At 44.3% G+C, this 17036-nt stretch overlaps 1 protein-coding gene across 7 annotated transcripts in view; it reads left to right on the top strand.

The window, feature by feature from the left end:
• TJP1 (tight junction protein 1) overlaps nt 1-17036 on the top strand; it is a 198952-nt gene that overhangs the window by 116442 nt on the left and 65474 nt on the right. The window contains exon 1 of one of the 7 annotated variants that reach the window (XM_037393866.1): nt 6863-7104. The exons of the other annotated variants lie outside the window; for them this stretch is intronic. Coding sequence (XP_037249763.1) covers nt 7072-7104 — 33 coding nt within the window. The 5' untranslated portion in view covers nt 6863-7071. Of the gene's footprint in view, nt 1-6862; nt 7105-17036 lie in introns of those variants that run through there. 7 annotated transcript variants of the gene reach the window in all.

A 17036-nucleotide genomic window follows, 5' to 3' on the forward strand; every position in this document is an offset into this window, starting at 1 on the left:
ATAGGGTATGTAATATCATGGATAACCAGATGTCTCCTTAGTTGCTACAGACTAAAAGTGACTGAAAAGCACCCTTAAAATGGGAAGTACGTGATGCTCAGTAAATTTGTCTTAAATAAGATCTTTTGAGGGTTTATTGAAACAGGGAGTTAAAACCCATAAAACTGTGTTCTACTGTAGTATTTTATAGCAAAATACTACTTGACACATTCATGGCTCAAGCTTAATATATTTTTGCGTGATAATGGTTTTGAAAGGGAGCCACAACAAAACCATCGCAGATAGTGGTGACATCACTGTGCAACGTAAACATCCAATAATCTTTAGTTAAGAAAGCTGCAGGGGGCACACGTTAAAGTAACTTGAGTTCCTTCCAGTGACAGAAACAGCAATCTTTTTAATGTGCTTTTCTTTTAACTGTTCTTAATATATGGAGGTAAAACCAAAAGTAAATGCTAAGGTGGAAAGGGTTCATAACCCTATGGGCATGACCACAGGAGCTTAATCCCCTTACTTACCTCCTCAAAACCTTACTGAAGTCACTTTTATAAAGCAGGTGCTACTAGGACAGAGCTACCAACTAAGGTAAAGATTACACTGGAATTACTGGGTGTAATCTGGTGTTCCTGCTTTTAAGTACACTGTTAGTCCCTTGACTTGATGGACTTGTGCATGTGAATTGTAAAAGAATAGATGGAGTCTTGTACCAGTTGTAATAAGAAAACCTAAAACAAACCTTGAGGTTCTAAAAGTAAAAATCTGAGCAGCAATCAAAATGAATTATAGTTTATAAATGTCAGTAATTTAAGTTTCCACCTTTTTGCAGTTACCCAGTGAAGTCTTTCTTATATGAAGAATCAAGATGCCAATGAACTCACCTTTTGCAGTATTATCACTAAACTCTGTTAGCAGTATAACAATTTCCAGTAGATGTTTTTGTGTTGAATAGCACAATTTTCAGTACATATTTTCACGTTGTATATGCCCTTCTCATTAACAGAAACGAGTCACAATTATTTCCGGTGGTACTCATAGCAACCACTATTATTTGTGCTCAAGAAACTGGAGAAGTGATCTCACGTTTCAGAACTATCTGGGTTGGAAACCCACACCTCTGCAACCCCCTGTCCTCCCGGGCTTCATTCCTCCTCATACATGGGGATTTCTGTTTGGGTTTCAGACAACACTTTTGTCACTTTGTATCTGGTACAAGGGTTCCTGGAAAATTTCTGGTTTTGAATATAGAGCTGTTTGCCAGCAGGGTAATTAAATCAATCAATTTTATTATGCTGTCCCTGGGCTGCCTCTCCAAAATACTCACAGTTTATAAGTAACAAAGAACTTTATCCTGATGTGCGTTCCTTCCTCACTTCTGCTTATCAAAGTTACCTGTGCAGTTAGTCTTTGGTACTTGTTGCTTATTGTCTGGGCAAGCGTTTTTAAGAATGAACTGGTACTCATGCTTTCAGAAAGCAAAATATGAAAAAAAGAATTCTAGCTCAGTGGAGCATGTGTGGCACATGTCTGCGGTGTAGGTGTTTATCGGACCGGAACCACATCAGCAGCGAATATGCGCCTGCTTAGGCTTCATGGCTGTCTCTGATTATTTTTACTGTCCCCTGTTTACCAAATAAACCTGGAGAAAGTAGAACAATTCAGAATATCTGACAATTTGATGTCCAGTGGCTACTTACAGTGAAGCATTTCATAAAATCAGCCTTGATCAGCTGCAGTGCATTTAAATATACAGTCCCATTCACAAAACTTCTGTCTGAGACGGGAAATAGAATAACTTCACAGAAAATTTCTGTAATAAATTAGCTCTGCTGGCATGAACCAAGGTTAAAACTCACAGATAATGTTTTCTTAAACAGCGGTCATGGATTTTGTCACTACACAGAATTACACAGATTACAAAGGTTCTCTTAAGACCTGGTCCAAACCAAGGAGTCAAAAGAGTTTCTTTTTATAAGGGTATCCCAAAATAATGACCAAAGAGACTACTCTTCAGCTCTACAGTGGTAAATTCTTTAAAGTATTTTAAAGCTGAAAATAACCTTGCTTTGCTACTGCAACCTACTTTTAATTCTACTTGTACACTTGCCATTAGCCTACAAATTGAAGTGATATTCTGACTGAACAGAAAAACCTTGCACTGTGTTAAACTAAATGCCTTTTTTTTTTTTTAAGGTGTTAAACAAGAGATAACAATGACTTTAGAACAGCGGGAGTTTAAGAAAGGCTGACTGGCAAAATGGGTTGTGTTTATACCTGGTCAGGGCATATCCAGCCTCTGGTGTGATCTTGAGGTGTAGGCTTTAACCTGTTCATGACGGGTAACGTATAGATGGTTGGGATTTTGTCTTAACAGTTCCAGTGTGTGAGAGGCCATGAGTTATTGGAAGACTGTGTTCACGGTGTCTTGGGCAATTATCTGCAGTGTCTTTAGAAGAGGCACCCGCAGTGGAACATAGCCTTTCAAACAGGAAGCAGATATAGGAAGCAAGCTTTAACTGCGTGGAAGTGGGAGGAAGATAAGAATCATTACTAGACATCGTTACTGCTTTAATTTTTTCCCTGGGGACTTGATTCAGCAAGACACTGAAATTCTGTGCAATTTTAAGGACATGAATTTCCCATGGCTTTCTTTAAACCACTTTCTTGTTTCTTGAGGTGGAAACAGGTACTTTCTTCTCTTGCGGTTTACATGGTGAATTCTGATTTTCTCTTCCCCTTTTTTCTTTATTCTTGAAATGTTGAAATCAGGTGGCAATTACAAATTTAGAACATACAATATCAACTAAACTGCTCAACATCATTGGTAATATATAGGCATATTTATAGCTAAGTATCCCAAGACTACATCATAGGGCAGCAAAACCGTCTGATCTCTCAGATCTGATATGAATTGTTCCCTTTCTGAGCCGCACACACCACAAAACCCACAGGAAGTTGTCTCTGTAGTCGCTGCGGTTCTGCAGTTTCCTTCTTCCCCATCTTTAAGTGGTCAAAACATTTCTTAAAAAGTTAAGTCAACACAAAGTAGAGAATAGACTTCCTGTGCTTGCAGTGTAACAGATACACGTTCCTTCAGCTAGAAGGAAGGATTCACACATCTAATTGTCCTTCTGTGTCCTTTGAATCAATTTAGGGTTATGGTTTGAACTATACTGATTAAATAGAAGTTTTATTTTTAGGTTTCCTACCAAGAAAATATAATAGTACTTTTTTTAGACATCTCCCACTAGCAATTATTTAAAGGATGAGCAAAGCACTTGCTTTTCTTCAGCTGTTGACTTCTGGAAGCCATCCTGTTTTCAGGACCTGAAAGGGCAGCATCAGGAATATGGTTTAAAATTCTGCTTCTTCAGCTAACAGATGGGACTTGGTATATATCTGTCTCTGACTGAACGTACTATATATAGGGCATATATATGCATAAGCAGTGACATGTATGTATCTCTCACTATATATATCGATACGTGTGTATATATATACACGGACACTTACTGTTTCCTTAAAGCCTTTTTAAAGGGAGTCCATGAATGCACTGGAATCCCAACAGTCTTACAAACATAGAACTTGCTCATTTTAGCAATTAATTTCATAATACTTTATTAAGAATCAAAACACAAAAGTTAAACCAGAGTATCATTCAAGGTTTCTTTTCACTTAATATAATTATTTTAGGTTGATTTGACCAACATTTGACAAAAATGTGATCTGGCATTTTCAGTACTGTTGATGGTAGATTTGCTTGTGAGCAGTTCAGTAATGAGGAGATGAAAAAGTTCTCCCGAAGGAAGAATTGGAAAGGACAGGAACATCTTCCTGATATTGCTTTATTTAAAAGCCAGCAAAAACATTTGCTGAAATAATTTGTGTCTACCAACAAACCTAGCATTTCACCAGTGCTAATAGAGTAAGATAGCATTTCTAGCTCCTCTAATTCATATCAAGAGTACAGATGGAGTTTTAAACAACCATTGGAAGGAAGGATGAAGGCAGATGGGGAGGGAGGGAAGGAAAGGAAGGAACAAAGGAAAAAACAGGAAAAAAGAGAGTGAGAGGAAGGAAGGAAGGAAAGAAATGAATCCCATTAGTCTCTGTGGGCCGGAAATTATGTATGTCCTCTCCCAGACTGGTGAGAGATCATCTGTGGTCATTTATATCCACTGCCAGATGTTTCAAACCCCTCGATAGAAGTCCTTGCTAAATAGACCCTTTCCTTGTGAAATTCAGTGTATGGATTGATGGCATTTTCTCATCCAGTGCAAGATGATAGAAAAATGGCACCTCCATCTTCACTGGAACTTTCTTTGCTTTGTGTTTTTCTTTCACCTTTTTATTTGCTCCCCATCTTTCTCCCAGTACCCAAACAACTACTTTTCTTTCCCACGGACCTTCCCCCTTATTTTAGGGATCCATCTCCAGCTCTCTGTGTTCGCATGCCTGTGGTCCTCTTTCACTCCCCTGCCATATGCCTCACCTTGTTTTACAGTCTGTAATCTCTTGTTTCCAGCCCGTCCTCCTCACCAGCCTGCAGGCACTGCTCGCCCTCCCCAGAACTGTTCTTACTCAAGTGGGGGTAGGTGAAAGGGAGGGATTACTCTGACCTACTCTTTATCAGTTCAGTGTCCCCCGAGTTTCCTTTCGTGCGTCTCCACACCTTGAAATCTCCCCCCTTCTTCCTGCCGTGATCTCAGCCTTTTCCTTCCTTCCTCCTCCGGTGAATACTCGTAGACTCCGGCAATGAAGCATGCAGGCATAAAAAATGTCACATTCCACCTTCTGCATGTGCAGATAGTTTAAAAATCAAATACCTGAGCCTTAGTTACATCTCACAATTAACAAATCAAAAGTCTGCAATAGTGTTTTCGTGGCAGGGGCCGGCAGAGGAGCTTTGGTGAAGGGCTGTGCTGCAGTGTAGGAGGACTCGCGTGGGGCTGAGCCCTACGGAGCTCAGCGCAGCCTCTGCGGGAAGACAGGAGCGAAGCCATCGTGTTGGGGTACTCTGGGAGCAGCCGGGTGCCAGGCAGCCCCCCGAGAGACAGGGACGGTGCTGACGCAAGCTAGAGGTTACTGGAGCTTTGAGGCTGTCCTGGTGTGGTCTGGGGAGGGGGTTTGCTGTAAGGGAGAAGGTCCTAGTGGGTTTCCTCTGCCCTGCAGCACCGTGTTCTCCACACGATGGTGGAGGAGTTGGCCCTTCCCCCCGATTTCAGACTGCTGCCTTGGGAATTTGCTTCAGCTATTTCCTGGAATATGAATTTGTTTATTTTCAAAGGAGAACAAACGTAAACCTCATACAGTAGCTTCGGGTAGGGCATTTCTTTGTAGAGGAGTGATTTGGATCATTGAATTGTTGCCTATTTTTAAGAACTTAAGTGCTTCTAGAAGATTGCAGGGAGCACAAAAGCAGCAGGTAGCACATGAGAAGCACAAGTGCAAGAAGGTTGTGGACCCGGTGCCTTTTACTGTTACTTGTACCGCGTGGAGTGTTTGCAAAGCATGCGCAGAATACTCCAGATTTTCATCTAGGATTTGATCTCCCCTACTCTCACTGGAAGCTGATGTATCTGAGATTAGTTATGGAACTTTTGCTGTAGTCTAATATTCAAAGAGTAAATGAATCAACCTAGTAAGCTGTGGCCCATAGCGATGTGGCTGATACACCGACCGTGCCATCTTTTCACTGAGCCTTGAAGCACTTTAGCGGGTGATTCTTTTGGAAGTGGTTTGAATAAGTTGTGAGTTGGTCCCACAAGAGGTGGGAGCAGGTGGTCACCTCTCCGCCGCCAGAGCCCTCCTGTTGCGGGCAAGCAAGAGCTTGCGTGAAGGGACCTGTGCCCTGCCCGTGCCCACCCCCCTCAAAATATTGTCAAATTTTCAAAAAGCCTTTTTGTAAAAGGAAGAAATAATTTTTTGCAGTGTTTAAGTAAACACTCACTTCGTAAAAGTCACAAAACCCTTCACCTAAAATCCTTGAAATTCATTTTTTAAAGCCTGAGGCAGCAGTTCAGGGAGCTATAGGAAATGCTAAGGCTATGCAGTCACCACCTTCAACCAAATCACATCTCCCACGTTGTTTTCTTTTTGTATCCTTATGGCTTTTATCTCAAGAACGAAATGTACAATTCGGAACTGGCGAACTGGCGTCCCGCCCCTTCGAACAATAGCCGGTCTGGGCAGCGGCACTCGTCCCGCACTGGTGGCTGGCCCCGGCCCGCAGCCCTTCGCGCCAGGCGCTTGTAGGGCCGAGGGCACCGGCCCGGCCCTGCCCGGCGGCACCGGCCCTGCCCGGCCGCGCCGCCCCCCGCCCGCAGGCCCGGCCCGCTGCGCTCGCTGCGTTTCAAACCGCCCCCCACGCTCCCATAGGCTGCGGCCGCCCGGCAGCCGCTCGGCCCCCGCCGCCGCTGCCCGCCGCCACGACCATCGCGCGGGGGAGCCCGGCGGCGGGCGAGGTCTGCGGAGGCCCCCGCACCGCGCGGCGGCCGGCGGAGGGATGAGGCCCGGCGGCTGCATCTGCCGCTCCGCCGCCGGTCGGGGTGCGGGGTCGGCGGCGGGGCCGGGGGGAGCGGGGGCCGCGGCGCGCTCCCCCTGCCCCCCCCCGCAGGCGGTATGGGCCGTGCCGGCAGGCAGACATGTCAGTGGCTGCGCGGGAGGAGAGGCACGCGGCGGCGGCCGGGCGCGGGGGGGGCGCGCAGCGCGGCTGCTGAGGGGGCGGGCGGGCCCGAGGGCTGCGGCGCCGCTCCCGCCCTCTGCGCCCCGGCGGCGGCGCCCCGGGCGGACTCGGCGGGCCCCGGGCCGCCAGGCGCCGCCGGCCCCGGGAGAGGGACCGGACTTTTATTAAAAAGTTGAGCCTCCGCTCCCGTCCTCTGCCTTCCTCCCTCCTCCCCCGTCCCCGCCCTCTCCACGCCGCCCTCCTCTTCCTCCTCCCCCCGCGCCCTGGGATGTTTATTCGGGCAGCTGCGTGAGGCGCGGGCGGCGGCGGGGAGTTTCTCTCCCCCGGCCTGAGGAGTTGCAGGCGCGCACACACGCTTCGCCCTGCTCTGGGGGAGAGAAGGAAACAAAATGTCTGCCAGAGCCGCAGCGGCTTCCACCAAGGTAAGGCTCAGCCCCAGGGCGGCGGCGGCGCTCCCCCCCCGCTCCCATCCCGGCCGCGCCCCCGGCGCGCTTTCGGCAGAGCCGCCTTGCCGCCCCTGCCCCACCGAGCCCGCGGCTCCCCGCGCCCGCCCCGGCTGGGGGCCGCTCGGCCGAGGGGGTGGCGAGGGGGTGGCGAGGCGGCCCGCGGGGCCTCCCGGCTGCCTTCCCCGGGCGCCCGCCGCGCCTTCCGCCTGCCGGCCGCGCCAAGCCGACGCGCAGGTGCCCCGCAGCCCCCCGGGCCCGTGGCCGCTGCCCCGCCGCCCGCCCGCCCGCCTGGCTGCTCCCTGCCCGCCCGCCAACCTGTTGGACGTGCGGCGGCGCCCGGCTGGCGGACGGGGAGCGCCGGGGGCGGTGGGACGGGGCCGCGCTGAGCCTGGGCGCGCTCCGGGGCAGGGGCGGCCCGCCCCCCAGGCAGAGCCCCCCCGGCGCAGCCCCGGGCGCGCTCCGGCCGGCAGCGGGGCAGGGGCGTGCGGGCGGGCCGTGCCCTTTTGTTCCAGGCTGGAGCGTCGGGTGGCAATTAGGGGAGGTTTAGCCGGGAGAGTCCAGTACTGCAGGATTTTTTTTTTTTTTCCTGCAGCCGCTGAATCGGTTGGGAATGATTGTTGCTGACATACGGTAAACAGATTTGGGGCGGCGGTAATCCGTCAGAAACTGGTGCCGGCCCTCCACCTGATCCGTAGGTGTCGGTGCAGGTGTACGCCGCGGGTGTGTACTCTGACCTCCCCACGCACCGCCGCGGCGGCGAGGGACGCGGCACGGCCCCCGGGCGAGGAGGTGGAGTTAGGAACGCTCAACAGGTTATTTCTTCTTCCTGCGAGATTAAAAGATTTGCTCTGAAACTCGTTTGGATTTAAATTTCAAACTAATTTTTCGCTGCGACTCCCGAGCTGCTGCCCCGGCTCCAGCGGGACGAGCCCCCGCCGTGCGGTAGCCGGTGCTGCGGGCGCCGCTGGCGCTCGGCCCCGGGCTGCTCCCGGGTGAAACTCGGCGGTTTCGGTCTGATGTCACTTGCTGGTATGCGCTTACTCAGGACGGATGTTCCGCAGGCTGCAGCAAAGTGCGCACCTCACCGCCTTACTACTGAAAAACTTCAGGCTACTTGAAATACTACAGTAGCGGTAAATTTACTAGTGGGAAGATATCGTTAGCTGTGCTGATTTTAGCAACTCTGGAGTCTTATGTTTACTTTCCAGGTGTATTCAAGGCAAATTCAGCTTCCAGAGGTTGATTTGGAAAACTTACGTGCCACTGTTAGCCTACTGAGCTTAGTGGCCCTTTCTTAGTATGCTTTCAGAGTTTTTTTTGGGTTTTTCCAATTAAATTTTTAAATATATGTGCACACACTTCAACAGCAAACACGTACTGTTGGAGAAGTAATTATTTTGAGGTAATACTTCAAACTGGTGGTATCATCTAGCTACAGAGAAAACATTCTCTTTTCCCCTGTTCACATGCGTTTATATTAACAACAAATAGGACTCGAAGATAGATGTTGTCTTTACTCCTAAAAGGAATAGTATTATGTTAGATTTTCAAAATACTCTCTTAAAATACAGCTGTCTTACAAGGCTGTGGAAAAACATTGCCTTCCACACATGCGCCATCTTAAAAGTTTTGGGGTGTTTTTTTTGTTGTTTGTTTTTTAAATACAGAAATATTATCTCTTGTGACTGTAGGCTGGTGTAAAATTGGAAGTTCTGTCTTACCGTAGAAGGTTTTTGAAGCTTTTTCCTGGTCGTGGTCATATCAAGTTGGCCCTTAGAGCACATATACAATGTCAGTCAAACTAGTTATACCGAAAGGTATGTTAATACAAGGATGTTGCAAAATATGGTTTCCCTTGAGTTTAACTCTTCAGTAGTATAGTTTCACATTTTATAAAAATCATGTATTGGAAATAGCTTATCTTTTTCTCGGGGCGGGGAGTTACAAGCCCTGTAACTTTTTCCGAGTAAATTCTTGTCTGTAATAGCCTTTGATAAAAGGTATTTCTTACCTTTTTGATCTTCATCACAGAAACGTCTTTAGATACTAGAGTCTTATGCATACGGTTCATATGAATTCCTTGTCAAAGCAGAAAGGCTTTCAGTAGACGGGTGGTGATATTTCTGCTTCAGCCATTAGTTCCGGGGCTACTGTTTATATAGTTTTAATAGTTGGGTGGGGGGTGGAGGGGAATTACAAAAAATTTAGAAATAGTAGAATATTGGAGTACTTTGGTGTTCAGGTTGTGGATCTTGTTTCCTTCAGTTACCCCTTCGGACATGGTATCAGTTTTCTCATATTTGGGGTTGTAATGCATTAAAAAACCCTAACCCAACTCTGAATGTTAAGTAACTGTCAAGAGAAGACCATACTTTTTAGCCTTGTGGACCTTCTGTCCACGTCCACATTTATCTTGGCACACCTGACCAGAAGGGAACTAAAAAAAAAAAGTTTTTTTATTAGTTGAATAATTCGTACTTGTACGTAAGTTAAGTGAATCTTGTCTGGTGTGATTTGATTATGTTACACTCTATTTACAGTCTTCATGCTACCTTCCACTGCCCTTCAGTTTTGGTTACTTTAACTTTCCCCAGCTACGCTGTAAAAGAATGTGTTTTTGTTAAGGTTTTAAATGCTGGCTGTAACAGTTGGTAGTAAATGTAGAAAATGGTGAGAGAAATTAAATCGTTTGCAGTCTGTAATCTAGTGGTGGTTGTGACTGCAAAATGTAAGTGGCCTAATTTCTTCTATGTCTTATTGAACAATACTAATGGATGCTGTGGGAATGACTGTGTCAGGGTAGTGAGATGTAAAGCTCCCCACTTCTAAGTTGGGTGTTCAGAGATAGTCCACATTGGTTACAAAAAAAGTAGAAATGCTTTTAAGTGGTAAATGTGGGAACAGAACTTGTTGAATCCTTGAGCCTGTTTGAATGCTGCACCTGAGTTCTTGAGACTTCCTTCTAGATTTATATACTTGCATAAAGAATATTTCCCAGTCTTTCACCTCAGTTCTGTAATTAATTGGATTTTGGTTGTTGTGTCTGTCTAGCTCCAGGCACGTATCTATTATCTACCACTTCGATCAGAAGTTGAGAACTTGATCAGTTAACAGTTCAAGACTTCTGATTGCAAGGACTCTTTGGTTTCCTCTGCTAGAGGGAATGACCTATCGTTCTTGTAAATCCCAAACCCTGCTTGGAGACACCAGTGTATTTGTTTCTTGTAGAGGATACACGCACAAGCTTTTGAAGTGTTTTTTAATGTGCTGTAATTTATCAGATGGCTAAGTTTAGAGCAGCATTTTGTTTTTCCTCTTTAAGTCTATATGAACGTCACAATGTTAGATCAGTTCTCAGGTTGCTGGTGAGATTCTCTGACTATAACAACGAAGAAGAAATACATATGTAAAAATGCATCTGGGGAATTAAGACCAAGTATGAAAATAAGCTGAGGATTTGATTTAACATCAGAACCTACCTTCTATTTGGAGGGAAGGGGGAATATTCTGTAAAATGACTGCATTTAATTGTGATAGTGTTCGTGTAAGTTGTATTTGGACCTTAGGAAATACTTATTCAAATGTTTTCTTTTCAAAGAAGAAATTATATAGATAACTTATATTTTGGAGTTGGATTTTTCTTAAATTCTTTGACTGTTACCGTTATGACTATAGGAAACTTCAGCTGCCAAATGATAGTTTACTTGTGCTTTTCAGCATGAATTTTGTTGTAATGTGAGAAGAGCCATGAGCTCCAGTAGGTATTAAGTATATTCTGGAGTTTGCTTCTGCTTTAACATGCAGCACAAAGATTAGTGTAATGTAAATAGAGCTTGAAATCTGACTGTGCCTGCGAGCTGGTTCCACTTCTATAGAGTGGAAAATCAGTAAGACCTTATCAGTGACCAGCTAGCTAATCTTTTCAAGGAAAACATCTAGAAATGGCTTATTGCATGTCATAGGTATTCCAACATGCGCATTGTACTACTGCTTAATGTACTATGAGAATAGATATTGGGCTTCTGTATGTGCAAGAAAAATGGCTCAAAACATGGTATTTTTGAATTGGTGCTTGAAGTCAAGAGTGATCATTAAGCTTGAGTGTATGTCTGTATTAATGCTACAACGTACTGTTGTGGTTAAAACTTCCTGAACTTCCTGCTGTGAGGATGTGTGAAAATAACTTGTTACTAAGTCCTCAGTGCAAGAATCTGAGTTGAAAACAGAACAGTAACTAGTGAACTATTCAAACTGTGAATTGTGCTGAATACTTTGGTTTTATTACTTGAAATGGTATGCAAAAGTATTGTCTATCTTGGGTCAAAGCATTTATTTGTCCAAAAACTTCATATCAAAATTGGTGAAGTTCTGACCAAGGACTCGGCTGTCCTCCCATTTTGTTAGAGGCCATGCCAGTAAGCTTGCGATGTGACATAGGATCCTCTCTTCTGTTCTGTTCCATGAGCCTCTGTGACTAGATGGAAGGTGATGTCTTAGTCCATAGGATGTCTGAAGTCATGTAGTCTGTATGGCAAACTACCCTTTGTTAAGACAGACAGGGGTCATCTATATCCCCTAAACTTTTCCTGGTTAGTGTAGTACAAATGCAACAAAAATTAATATCAAACTATGCTCAGTGTTTTCTCAGGCAAATATATTGCTAATGACTTCTTCAGTGAATGTACTGATTAAGCAAACAGCCGTAGGGAAGTCTTATAATGAATTCCATGACTCTGTGCAGTGTATTTATGCTGAATCTAAGAACTCCTGAAACGAAAACATTGCCTTGTTTTATAATTAAGCTGGTTTAGGGACAGATTATTCAAATATGTGCTCTACGCTCATAAAGAGTAGGGGTGCCCTTGTTTCAAGGTGCTGTGATGTGCATCAGTGAAGGATCTCAGAAAATGGAGGAAGGCGTTCATCTGAATGCTGCGAGGCCTGGCTGGTGAGGGTCCCCTTTGGGCCCTGCAGAGTAACAGCACTACTGGGGCCGGCGGTGTGGTGACTTGTCCAGGAACAATGGTGTCTGCTTGGTTATCCACGGGATTTTCCTGCTGTGGTATATCCTTAGATAACTCCTTAAGCCACAAACCGTGCGGGCTGTTTGAGCTATGTGGATGGGCTACTGCAGGGCTGGAGAACTGCCCCAGTATGTGCAGGACTGGGCACTTTGCTCACGTTTGCTATTCCTAACTCTGCAGGATCTTCAGTAGCTCTTTAGAGTTGTTTCCTGCCTTTGCACATCAGGATTTATTTAGACACTTGGAAAAATTGAATATACTGTAGGTGCTAAAAATTTAAATATTGGCTTTATGTTAAAATAATATTTATTTTCTCAAGGGTATTTGGTAATCCCTAATAGGATTCTTGATTCCTAATCCATTATAAACAGATGTTCTACCCTTTTATGGTGGGGGAGGGCAGCCTAAATTCAGTAAGATGATAGCAGTAAGGAGTGTTGCATTGGAGAAGCTCGTGTTCTTATGAGAAATAGGCAGGTGTACTGTGACACTTTGTGGCCTGCATAACTCATCATAAGGTGTTTTGTTAGTTTTCCATAGCAGAGGAAGCAATAACAGAACTTGGTACTGCTCTGATAGTCTTTTTGTCTCCCCACCCCCAGGCATGGGAAGTACTGATATGCTAAAAATAGAAACTGAAGAAAAGTAGGCAGTTTCTTTGATTTGTAGTTCTGAGCCTTTTCCCATTAAGTACTGCACTGAAGAGCAGTCTCCTGTCTTCCTCACCACTGCCTTTTATATGTGAATTCCATCTTAGGATCTGAACTGAAAAATATGCTCCCCACCCCTCCTAAACCAGACTGTAATTATTTTCAACTCATGATCCTTTGGGATCGTATAGGCTGTTCCTTGCCCAGTTTGAATGGGGTCCAGTAACAGTGTCCTCTGCCCCACTGGGTCAGCAGTCATTTTAACAGATGGCCTCCATTTATGTATCCAGCTTTAATTTTTTTTCTTATAAATATTAAATGGCCCTGTTTCTAGCTATTTACACTTTAGGCTGGTGACTGTTTCTCATGATGTATCCAGATGGGATATATCTTGCTTGGAATAAGCAAGATGCATAGGGGAAGAGAGAGTGTCTTTTAGCCTTGCTGATGCACTTCAGAGCATATGGTCAACTTTTTGGACATAGGTTTGTAAGAAGAGTTCCCTTTCCTACAAACCATGCTGATTATCTCTAGACCACAGGCAGGCACTATGACAGTGTTGCTGTTGCTGCAGCATTAATGACTTCGTTATACTCATTATGAAGTTGGATAATACAAAAATTATGAAGCAGTAACTTGTGGCTGAAGAGACACTACACAGTTGTGGTTTTTTTTTTAAGTACAGTTAATTAAAAGGAAGTAATAACCTTAAATTACAAGTAGAAGCAGTAGCATAATGGAACAGGACAGACTGAAATTTGAACAATGATGTCAGGTTTTGTATTACTTAAATTAAGAGCAGTGGTGACATGAGTTTGAAAAAGGACTGACCTGGCACACATTGCTATAAAATGATTTAAAAGTCTTTAAAAATACATACTAAAAAAAAAAAAAGCAAAGGGGGAAATATTTACACAGGTGCTTTCAGCTTCATTGAAAATATAATAGGCTTAAATTAGGCAGTCTGAAGATTCCTTGTTTCTAATAGACAGTAACAATTGGAATTACTGTAACTGTAAAACTCCAGGAGAGGTAACTTTAAGAGGTGCTACTTGACAATGTGGTATCAAATAATTAGTCAGTTGTAACTAATATGGGATCAGGATAGTACCTGGGGCTAAGTATGCCAAGTATTGTTTATCTGAACAAATTGCAAGACCCGTAATACATTTGTAGTTCATGTTCATTTTAGATGGCTGGCTTCCCCAGAACTAAATCTGGGAGAAGGCCAGATCATGTTAACCCTCTCAGCACAGGATGCTCATTTAAAAACTGTTATCTCACTCAACCCAGCATTGTTCCTGTATGATACTAGGAAAAATACTCCTTCGCCCATGAGTGCCTCCCCATGAAGTATTTTTCCAGTGTGGTGTTAGGTGGAAGAGGGAGGTACCAGCTTGTCCTGTAAATCTGGACTCCCTGAAATAGTATTTCCAGTGGGTATTAAGATCTTGAAGCCAAGCTTGAAGGCATGGCTTTCTGACAAAAGAACTTGTGTTTTCTTCAAAGTGGAAATTAAGTTGTGGAAAGTGATTGGCCATCGCATACAGGATAAACCCCTCTGTTAATAACCCAGCTATGTAGGAATCAAAATTCCTGGAGGGTAATCTCATACGAGAGAACTAAGTGAACTTGCATTTTGTTTGGGTTTTGCCCCCTATGGTTAATGCAGATTGGGTTGGTGCTCCTGAAGCAGGGAGCCTTTAGCTAGGGAATATGAGAAAGGTCTACAGCTTTATGAAAAGCATATTAATGGCTTGAGCCAAGAACACGTTTCATCTGAATCAGATACAGTGCTGTAGAAGCACCCTGTAGTGTGCCAGCTTATTTTTCTGATCTTGCTCCAGTATTTTATTGTAGTTTCTCATTGGCAGTTAGGTGGTAAATGCCCCCTAGAGCTGCCCAGGAAACTGCTGAGTTTCAAATTAGGGGATATACCAGTAAAATTGTTTGAATAATGAATATTTAGTCTGTTACATTCATCATGCAGGTGCTGACCCCTGTATTTTACATATCTTGGATGCAGTAGTACCAGTCCAACTGAAAAATAAGCATCACTTATCTGTAAAGTGGTAAGTGGGCTATGAAATGTCATAATCTTGGGTGCAGTTAGGAAGCTTCTTGATGGTATACAACTAGTTTTATCAGAATTTTAAGTTTATATTTATGTTACAGTCAGCAGCAGATCTGCAGGTATTGCGTAAAGACAGCAAAAAACCTCTGTTATCTTCTGAAGTGAATGGCAGAGGCACTGTATCACTGGAAAGTTGTTGTGCTGTGTGTCCCCCCTGCCCCAGTTGTGCTGGTATTACATGTCTTGATGGAATATTGTCTTTGCCACTCAATATTCGTAGGCATCTCTGAAACTGAAAACATCTGCATCAATGTGTTCTCCTTCACGGAGGTGCCAAGAGTGCATCAGATGGAGCTGGTCTTTACGAGCAAGGAGGATTCAGAAGCTAATAAATAGCAGATGTGTTCCAGGCTCCTGCAAGAGAGTATTGTCTCTTAAGAATTAAGTGGGGGATGCTGGAATAGCTAGGCCTGTGTGATGCTTTGAGTTGTTTGAATTCCGTCATCTTCTCAATGAGAGGTTGGCATCTGGTTTCTTAAATGAACTTTCGCCAGGAAGGCCAAATATCTGTCTTTGGTTGTGTTTTAATTGTATTTGCCTACCTTCCTTGGATTTTTGTGCAAGCATGTGTTGGCGAAGCCAGAAGGAGAACTGTGATGGGAGGAAAGGAATGACAGAAAGAAAACAGCTAGGGAGGAAATTGCTAAATGGTGTTTGAGGGAGAAGAGAATGAAAAGAAAGAGGGAGCAAAAGGCAGCAGGCAGTTTTTGGTCCTGAGTCAACTACCTATTCTTCCTCTTCTTTTTTTGCCTCTGACCTCCCCAGTAAAGAAACAAAAACCTTAGCACAAAAGCTGAGGTGTCTGGACTTTCCAAATAATTACCATGAAACCTTGTGTTGTATGACTAATCCTTACTCAACAGAATTGTCTCATCGAGACTAACTGCTTAGCTATATTTAAAGATTGCTACTAAAAAAAAAATACAGTATCAGACCTAACCTCTGAAAAAGGCATAATAAAAATGTAGATGTGTTGCTTGAGTTGCAGGTGTATCATTTCTTGTAGCTGTCATGCAAGCTCACTTGCTTATTTCGGCTTTCTGTAAGAGAGCTGAAGCCAGTGAGGAAAGGAAAAGAAAATCATAGCAGCTCTTCTAAATACTGAAGCAAATAAAGGACAGTTTGAAGGGCGCTAGGATTCTACACAGAAATTCTAGATAAGACCTTCTATAGCAAGCTGGAAGTGTTTCAAAACCTGTAAGAATGCCAACTTAGATGAGAAATGATCGTAAGCCACAAACAAAACATGCTGAAATGCACCTCGTCCTTATTCTTTCTTGTACTGCACTTGGAAATGATGAAAATCATCACACACGCTAATTAGGGCATTCCTCTTCAGTTTTAGTATTTATCTGAACATGCTCCCAGATAACTGGGAAAGGGCGGAATCTTGACTATAAGGATAATTGGGCAAACTATGTCTCTGAAGTACATATCTTACACTTTTTGTAAGTCTTGTGTAGATAGCCAACAAAGCAAGCATCATCGGAAAGTCTTTGATCTTACTGGCTTAATTGTTCATGTAGATAGGACCTGAATTACGGGGGGAGTAAAATGAAGAGCTCTCCTTTCTGAGAATTCTGTGCTATTTTCAGGGAGTGGACACGCTGACCTGAATGCTCCCAGTTGTGCAGAGTGGTAGTTTGAGTTAGTTCAAAAGGTAGTAACAAGTCCTGTGAAATGGAAAACTATTCTTATAAATTACATGTTCTGGCTTAAGGGAAGTCCTCTTCTCCAGCTAAAACAGTGTACTTAAGGGGGAGGGGGGGTGGGTGGTGTAGTTCAGATAGTTTCACAGTATGCCTTTCCTTGTCCAGCTGAGAGGGAGGGAGCACCACCTCGGCAGTCTAAAGGTGCAACCCCTCCCACCCCCCAGACGCTCTGTGAATACTGGCAGTATTATTAAGAATGCTTTTTCTTTGTCCGTATTTGCCAGCTTCCTCAAGTGTCCTGGGGTTTCTCCCCTCCTGAGATTGGGGAGGAGCTAGGGTGGGGGCTGTTGTGTGCTGACAGGAGCTGCAAATAGGATTGAAAATTAATGTCGGTTCATCCCCTGCACCAAGAAGAGAATAAAAGCTAGGAAATGGCTGTCTCGCCAAT

Source organism: Falco rusticolus, chromosome 7 (genome assembly GCF_015220075.1).
Source record: "Falco rusticolus isolate bFalRus1 chromosome 7, bFalRus1.pri, whole genome shotgun sequence".
In the NCBI taxonomy this organism is placed as follows: domain Eukaryota; kingdom Metazoa; phylum Chordata; class Aves; order Falconiformes; family Falconidae; genus Falco; species Falco rusticolus.